This window comes from Belonocnema kinseyi, chromosome 5 (genome assembly GCF_010883055.1).
Source record: "Belonocnema kinseyi isolate 2016_QV_RU_SX_M_011 chromosome 5, B_treatae_v1, whole genome shotgun sequence".
NCBI lineage: Eukaryota > Metazoa > Arthropoda > Insecta > Hymenoptera > Cynipidae > Belonocnema > Belonocnema kinseyi.
Window position 1 is genome coordinate 145,668,933 of NC_046661.1, and position 9,641 is coordinate 145,678,573.

At 27.8% G+C, this 9,641-nt stretch overlaps 1 protein-coding gene across 1 annotated transcript in view; it reads right to left on the reverse strand.

The window, feature by feature from the left end:
• Positions 1-390: 390 nt before the first annotated feature.
• LOC117173939 (rab proteins geranylgeranyltransferase component A 2) overlaps positions 391-9,641 on the reverse strand; it is a 58,458-nt gene continuing 49,207 nt past the window's right edge. The window contains exon 9 of the mRNA XM_033362588.1: positions 391-1,568. Coding sequence (XP_033218479.1) covers positions 1,392-1,568 — 177 coding nt within the window. The 3' untranslated portion in view covers positions 391-1,391. The remainder of the gene's footprint in view (positions 1,569-9,641) is intronic.

Here is a 9,641-nt window from a genome sequence, read left to right on the forward strand (position 1 = left end):
TTCCAGTGAAATATTGATAATTTCATTTGAAAATGTATCTACTTTATTAAAAATTCTACTATTTTAGTTAAAGATTCATCGTTTCAGTTGAAAATTCAACATTTTGAATATAGAACAATTTTCTCGAAAAAATTGTATTGTCGTTAAAAATAATTGTTTTAACTGTAAATTTAACTATTCCATTTCTGATTGAAAATTGATATTTTTTAGTTCAAACAGTTTGTTGTAAAATTCGTCTTCTTTTGGTAGAAGATTAATCCCCTTGTTTGAAAATTCATTTTTATCGTTGAAAATTCAAGTATTTCTCGGCTAAGAATTCATCTTTCCAAAGAAAGAAAAAGACAACCGAAATAAATAGGACAGGTTCAAAAATAAGCACAACTTCAAATCGTTTTTCATTTTATTTATAAACATGCTAGCGTGCGAAACGTCGAAATAACACTTCACCATTAAAAAAAAAAAACAAAGCAACAAAAATTCGCGCCAGATATGTTTCAACATAATCTATACGAAAGCGCTCTTTCACATCAAAATGTAGCCTCTCCACAATCAAAATTCGGATTAAAAAATGAAAAATCCCTAACTTACATAACTTAAAGTGATAGTCAAAGTCTCAAAGCATTTGTGCTTGCAATATAAAAAAGTAGGAACCAAATACGAGTGCAATTGACAGTAATAATAATAATAATAATAATAATAATAATAATAATAAAGCAATTAAATTCTATACGCCTGCTTGGTACCACTTTGACCTTGACAACAGCGCCATCTGAGAAGCGAACTATTGGGTACCCCGAAGCAACTTCAATAATCTTAATAAAAAAAAGCAATGAATACCAATTCATTTTACTGAAAAATGTTGTAACATGATTCATTTACTATAAGATTTCTGGTTAATATTGAATTGCAATTAAAATTTCTTCCCTATAGTTCGAAATCGGAGGCGCTATTGTAGCTTGTAATACCCAACAGGCGCATACGAGTCGTGTTCCGAGTCTTCGGGATAGAATAACTCACTGAAAAAGAAACTAGCAACCAGTTTCCGGTTTCGAAATTCGCAATCACAGATACATAACTTTTCAGTTGAGAAATATTTGTTCCACTTGGGCCACTGATCGCTCAGCGGCGGTGAGAAGATAATGACAATAATAGTAGATAGTAGAGTAGTTTGAGATTAATTGTACGAGGCGTATCGTTGCGCTAGTAAGTCGAGAAGCTTAAAATTCGGAACATTCTCCGAGAAATGCTTGATACAACCGAGAAATGCTTGGTCGAACGAGAAATAAAACAAACTCGAGCTTACATGATTTTTAGCGACTATCATTCTCCTTGAAAAAGATAGATCCTTTCTTTTTTGAACCAGAAGATCTAAATCCAGGGTTCAAGCAATATTATTCTTCTTTTTCCGCTTTCTCGACGTCCTGTTTTTCATCCCCTTCACCTGCGGTCTGGTCGCCCTCGAATTTTGGACCCGGTGCTTCCTCGCCTTCGAGGACTATTTCTTCTGGATCGGGTGCACGTGGGAGGAAATCTTCATCGGGATACATCGATTTGAAAATCTCCTTTGCCTGGAAAAGAATTTTTTATTTATCCAGGGCGTCTAGCCTACCTGGAAAACCTGCAATTGTTAGAAAATTTTTTCGCGAGCGTGCTCAGGGTGTCTGCTCAAATTCTGGAAGAAAATTTTCTGATAATTCCAGGTTTTTTCCAGGTTTCGCAAGTTTCTTCCAGGGATAATTTTTTACAGTACCGAGCAATGTGTTTACACAATATATTTAAAAAAAAACAAGTGAGCCATCGCGGGATGCCCAACAGAAGTGATAAATTCATATGATGTAAATTGAAGTGGTTTTTCTTTGAATTCTTTTAACATAAACAGTGTAAGGCAGTGATGCCACGGGGCAGAAGTGAAACTTTGATGGATTAAATTTGACATTTTTTGCGAAGAATCATCATGAGTTTTGAGTAGATCGCATAGTAAGAGAGTACAACGAGAGTGAGAGTGAGAGAGAGAGCAGCACTGAAACGTATAATGCTCTAACGACGGTGCAAGTGTAGTTAATTGCGACACTTTTCAAAAAAGTTTCATGTTTCGAAAAAGGAAATTCGTCATTTTAAAAACAGCACACAGATATTAAAATCAATTATATAGTACTATATTATATTATATTGTATTATATTTCATCATAGAAAAACATAGCTTATCATAATGTTTATAGTGTGCCATAATCAGGGTAGGCACTATTTTTCAAATTTCCGTCTCCCGGATTTCTCCCGGTTCTCCCGGTAAATATTCGTGATTTCTCCCGATTTATAAAAAAATTTAATCTCTTTGCGAAACATAGTTTGTTCACATATATGGTCAATTGCGGAAATTGATAAGCATCAGCAAACACTTTTTCAAAAAATCAATTGACTTTTAATCATAAAAGTAGCATAACGAAATTTTTGTGTCTGATAAAGAAAAATGCAAAGATGCCTTTTAATACGCACTAAAAGTAATTTGACGCGCGCAAATCGCGCGTTCATGTATCTGGATTTTTATTTCTGAATATGAAAAATATGCAAATTTAGAAATAAATTTTAAAACCAATTTTTTAACCTTACATTTTTAAAAAATGTAACAATAATTAATAATTTCGAATTGGAGGCTTCTGAAATAAAAAAATTATTACACGATGTTGGACAATTTAATACGAAAAAGGAATGATATTGTATAATTTCTATATTGGAGCCCTACAAAGTAAAGAATTTTATTTTAAATTGAAGAATTACGAAATTGATTTATTTCAGATTAAAAATGTAGAAAATAGGGCAATTTTAAAAAGCGTATAAATTGAATATTTTAAGATTAAATCATTGAAAATTCAGAGGAATTGAAATTGTACGATTTATACTTAAAAGCGGTCGAAGTTAAATAATTAAAAATTGAAAATATATGGATTTCAACAATTCTAAAATGAAAGCGATCAAGATTTGACAATTAATCTTGAAAACTAAATTGAATCTTTAAAAGTCAAAGCTTATGAAATTCTAGAATTTTAAATTGTTACTACATAACGAAATTATAATGTGACATTTAAGCAAATTAGATGAATTTTTATAAAATAAAAAATGAATTGAATTACACTAAATAAACTTTCAAACTAAATAGTAATTTTAAATGGAAAACATTAAACATGAAATTAAAATTGAGCGTTCAACATGTAAATTCAGAACTTTAAAATTATTTTAACCGTAAAAAATTACCGAAATGATGCGTTTATTCCTGTATCAATTTTATTTACATAGTTTAATTTTTGTCTTTTTGTTATTTTAAACCCAATTTCTAATTTATTAATATCAAAACTTTCTTTAGAACTATTATTAACTCTTGAAATTCTCCAATTGAATATTTTCCAATTTGAAATGATTTATTAGTTTAAGTTTTCACCAAAAAATGGGAAAATTTAAAGATATTACTTTGAAAATTCAAATAAATAAAAACAACAAGAATGCTGCAATATGATTCCATTTTTGAAATTGTACCATTTTAAGCGTTGCAATTAGAAATTGCTTTATATTTACGTCTAAAATTATCCAATTCAAAACTGACTATCAAGGCCTTTATTATGAATTTTTGAATATTTAATAGCGAAATGAAGTTGTCATTTTGAATAATTATTCGAATTTAAAACTACAATATTGCGAAATTTTCCAATTTGAAACAACCGAGAATTAGTCTAAAAATTAATGTATGAAAAACTTTAGTTTCAAGGCCTCAGATTAAACTGTTTTATAATAGCACGTTCAAAGCCATAATTTTAAACTAAAGTTATAGAAATTTTAAAGATGATAAATATATTATTAATAAGTATCATATCATGTAGTATCAAGTGACATTCAAAATGGGAAACCTTGTGAAGCTCTACATTTTAATTATACTAAAAACTTTGAAAATAATATGCTTTCTAATTGGACACTTTGAAAAAATTACAAAACGCATTAATTATGAAATACCGGAAATCTCCTCGAGTAATTTTTGTCTCCCGATTTTATCCGGTTTTCTCCCGATTCTCCCGGGTTGGTGGCCACCCCAATAATGTATCATAGTTTAACTTGAGACGTCATACTGCATCATAGTGTATGCTATTTTTTCGTATTGTATCCTATTCCATCATATTCTATTATTATATATTATATTGCATGCTTTTATATCATAATGTATTATATAGGGTAATCGGGTAACATATGGCATGATTGTGCATCATACTGATCCGTGTCACACCGTATGATACAGTGTCATATAATATAATAGTGTATCATATTGGTTCATACTGTATCGAATTGCATAATATTGTATGATAATGTATCATATTGTATCATATTGTATGATATGACTCCATATTTTATCACATTGTATCATAGTGTATTGTATTGTTTTATACTGTAGCGTATTTCATACTATTGTATTATAATGTATCATAATGTATCATATTGTAATTTAATATATCATATTGTATCAATTTGCACCATATTGTATGATACTGTGTCATATTGCATCATATTGTATGATATTGTTCCGTGTTTTATCACATGGTATCGTAGTGTATCATATCGTATCATGGTTTATCATATTGTATTATATTGTATCATAGCAGATTCTATTCGATAATACTGTATCATATTACACCATATTATATGATATTGTATCACATTGTATGGTATTGAATCAAAATGTATCATAATTTGCCACATTTTATCGTATAGCATCGTATTGCAACATATTGTATTATGATGTATCATATTGTATTCTAATATATCATATTGTATCATGTTTATCATATCGTTTTATATTGCGTAATGATGTATCATACAGTACTATGTTGCATTATGATGTATCATATTCCATCATATACAACGATATTTATCACATTGTATCATATAGTGTGATAGTTTATCGTATTGTTTCATAATGTATCATTTTGCATTAGTTTGTATCGTATTGTATCATATCGTTCAGTATTATATCATATTACATGATACTGTATCATATTGTAGCATACAGTACTGTTCTGTTCCATATTATATCATACTGTGTCATTTTCCATCATATTATATAATATTGTATCACATTGTATGGTACTGTATCGTACTTTATCATAATCTGCCATATTATATTATATCATATTGTTACATTGTTATATTGTTACATTATATTGTATTATGCTGTATCATATTGTATGACATCATATTGTATCATACAGTGCCATGCTGTGCCATATTTCATCATGTTGTCTTATATTCAATCATATTATATGATATTGTATCATAATTTTCTACACTGTATCATATTGTATCATATAGTGTGATAGTGTATAATATTATTTTATACGATATCGTATTGCATCATATTGTATTATGATGTATCATATTGTATGATTTTCTTCCCTATTTCATCATAGTGTATCATCCATTATTGTATACTATCGTGTCGTATGATATTGTATAATACTATATCATATTGCATCGTGTTGTATGATAATGTTTTTTATTTTTATCATATTGTATTACGTTCAATCATATCGCATTATATTGTATAATACTGTATTAAAGTACCATATTACATCATTTTGTATCATATTCCATCATATTACGTGATGTTCTATCATATTGTACCATATTTAATAATAGTGTATTATATCATTTAATATTGTATGATTTTCTATAATATTGTACCATACTGCATCATAATTTGCCATATTGTATCGTACTGCATCATATAGTACAGGACTCACCAAAAGGCAGCCATTGGCTGCATTGGCTGCATTGGCTGCCAGTGGCAGTCAAAAAACTAGGTCAAACTGGCCCTAATAAATCTTGTCGTTCGACTGGTTCCTAGCCCTTCACGGTCATTATACCTCCCGCCGCGCCGGGCTTGGAAGACATTATCCTTCCCAAAAATGAAATATAATTAGAAAAAAAATATATCAGCGTTTTATTTAATAATATAAAAATAAATATAAACGTTTTAACATTTATTACTAATATTTATATATTTCACACAAATTCACAAATATACCAATTGCTATATTTTATTGCAAGTTTTATAATAATTAAAGAAAATGGAAATATTTTTAGATAAAAATGAGGTATATTTCATTATTTTTTAAATGAAATAATAAGAATAAGAAAAATTTAAATGGACAATTGTCAAATTCTACTATTCAAATTTTAGTTTACTTGAACTATAAAAATTCAATTTAAATAGAAGGTGAGCATATTAAAATTAAAATAAATTTTTGTAATTAAAATTTGAAGGAGAGATTTCAGTGACAAGTATTTTGTATTCTAAAGCAGATTTCTTTCTCCATATATATTTATTGTAAACGATTTTCGTCCTATTGCACGGGAACAAATTCAATTAATTTTTGTTCTCATTTAATTTAATTTAATCAGTGAGTACAATTTTATGTACATAATACTATTGAAACAGAATAATTATTATTGTTATTATTGTATATAATTATTATTAGGAGTAATTGTCCAAATGAAATGAATGTTTTAATTGAAAGTGCTATTAAATATAATAACTAATCATACATTTAAATAAATATTAAAATAGCTACCTCCCCTTCAATTGAATTTGAATTTAAATTTAAATTTAATTTTAATTAACTTTCAGTAACTTGCATCTTCCATTTTAATATAAGATTTTATGCAAGCAAGAACTAGAAAGAAAGACAGAAATTAACATTTGAATACAGATAACAGAATATTTTAGTGGTATTATTTTCCATTTTGAAACTTCCAAAAAGAAAAAATTTTTTAAAGTAAGTAACTTAAATTACAGGATTTTTTATTGCAAATTATCAAAACCAAAAACCCTTGAATTTTAAAATAATGTTAATTGAACGATATGTAGTGTGCAAGAGTTACAATCGACGAAGATATATAAACTAAAATCCTTATATTTTAATTATTTTAAAGATGAGTTAAAGTTATCAATTCTAAAAATTCCAAACTTAAGAAATTTCAAATAAAAATTGTGAAAATTATAGAATTTTTAATTTTAAAACTAAAAACTTACCTAATTTTTAATTCTAAACTCTCAAAATTAAGAAACTCTTTAATTTAAAAGATTGACCATTTAAATTTTGAAAACGTACAAATAAAATCTCTTGAATTTTGAAGATTCATAAATTAAAATTTTTAGCTTTTGATGCTTTTAATGATTTCGGAAATGAAGAGTCAACTTTTCAATTCTAACTGTTTTAAAAAGAAGAAAATTTTATATTAAATCATCAAAATTAAAGAATTTTTAATTAAGAATTTAAAAAAATTAAGAATTCCTACATTTCAATAGATTTATGATTCAATGATTTACAATTTCTAAGAGTTGTCATGAAAAATTTTTAAATCTAATAAATAAATATTGGATTAAAAAATGCTTAAATCTGTAGTTTGGAACTTTTTCTGTAAAAGTTTGATTTTTAATATTAAAAAATGAAAAATCTGCAATTTTGATGATTTGCAAATTTAAAATTCAATAATTTTAAATGGAAAATTTCTGAATTCAATACGTTTTAATTCGAAGCGATTGAAATTTGACTAATAAAATTGAAAATTAAATCAAATATTTCAGAGTAAAAGCTTCTGAACTTTTAGAAATCTGAATATTTATTAAATTAAAAAATGACGATCTAACATTAAAATTGAGCAGAAACATTATTGTAAAATAAAAAAATAAATTTACCTTCATTCTTATCATCCAAAATGGAAACAATTTCAGTTCTAAAGTTTGAAAACTTAATTATTCTAAGATAAAGTTCGAAATAAAAAGCAGTTTTACATGGGAAATATTTAAAAAATTCAGAAATCTATACTTAAGAAACTTGAAACTTAAACAAATCCGAGATTCATCTAAATCTAAAAAAAAAAATTAGTCGCCAAGTGTTTTATCAATAACACTTTTTTGTACCTAAACCCTTGAAATTTTGATTACTTTCAGTACTTATAATCGTTCAGAAATTAACAATTTTTAAAATGTAAATTATTCTTTTTGAAATTCAACCATTTCAATTTTAATTGCAAAATTTAAACTTATAATAGGGAAAAGTGGAGCATTTAGCACTTACCGTGTAAGTTCAAAATTTTAAAATTGATACCATTAAACATTAAAGAAATTATTCAATTTTCCAATTAAAATTTTTTCAAACCGAGCTTGGAATGTTGAACTTTTTGGAACATTTTTCGAATAAAAAATTTCCCATTCAAAATTAATTTGTATTTTGAACGTACCTTTAAAATAATTTGATTTTGAAGTTTAAAAATGGAAATATTTTTTTATTTTGAACTGTAAAATAAAGGTGAATCTATTTTTTCATTTTAGAAAATTTGGTCTAATCAATTGTCACGTTAAATCGTACTTTTCTAATTAAATAAAAGTTTAGATTTTGCTAATTTTAGAAAGCTTTAATTTGAAATATTCAATTTAGTTTCCAATTTCAATGCCTCTCTACTGGAATTGTTTAAACTCTAAAATCGCCTATATATAAAAATGTTTGTATGAACGCTTTGAAGTTTGAAAGCTTTTATTAAATAGTTGAACTAACATCACAGTAGCTTCAATCCGCGCTTCATTTACAAGCATTTAAACTTTTTCATAAAACCAACACCAAATTCTTTCCAGCAACTTAGGTAAATTATTTTTTAATCTTTAATTAAAGTTTGTACAAGATAAAGTAGAAAGATAAAAACAAAGAAAAAGATTTTGGCGCCATTCGTTTTCCTTTATTTTTTATGAATTTTCATTCCAAATTTTCCAAATTTTTCCTCCTTTTCAAAACTTTTATGACAGCTTTAATTTGCAGGTAAAGGGGGAGGGTCGGTAAGGCCGGTTTTTTGCCTAATTTATTTTTGGACCAAAAAATCTGAAAAAATCATGGTAGTATCTTATAAGTATCCCGAGTCGATTGCACGCTAAACGGACTACCCTCCACCCCCCAGCCATCCCCACCCCCTACAAATATAGGAAACACCACTACCCACCAACTGTATTTTCGAGAGATTTGACACTCTTAAACATGTATTCTAAGGTTAGCTCGGGTTTACTATGGTTTTCAGGGTCGCCGAATACAAATCTGGCGTCCTTTGACTTTTATCGCGATCAGGAAGGTCAAATCGAGAGAAAACGGTAAAAAAATCCAAAAAAATACGTTATAGGTTTTTGGAGTCGCTAATTACGAATCTGGCATCCGTCGAACTCTATCGCTTCAGGTTCAAGGTCATTTGAAGATCATTTGAAGGTCGAATCGAGAAAAACGGTAAAAAAATTTTTAAAAAATATGTTATAGGTTTTTGGGATCGCTGATTATGAACCTGGTGTCCGCTGACCTTTATCGCGTCAGGTTCAAGGTCATTTGAAAGTCAAATCGATAAAAAACGCTGAAAAAATAAAAAAAATATGTCATTTCCATGACCTTGAACCTGACGCGATAAAGGTCAGAGGACACCAGGTTCGTAATCAGCGACCCCAAAAATCTATAACATATTTTGTGTTAATTTTTTTACCGTTTTTTCTCGATTTGACCTTCAAATGACCTTAAAATGACCTTGAACCTGAAGCGATAGAGTTCAACGGATGCCAGATTCGTAATTAG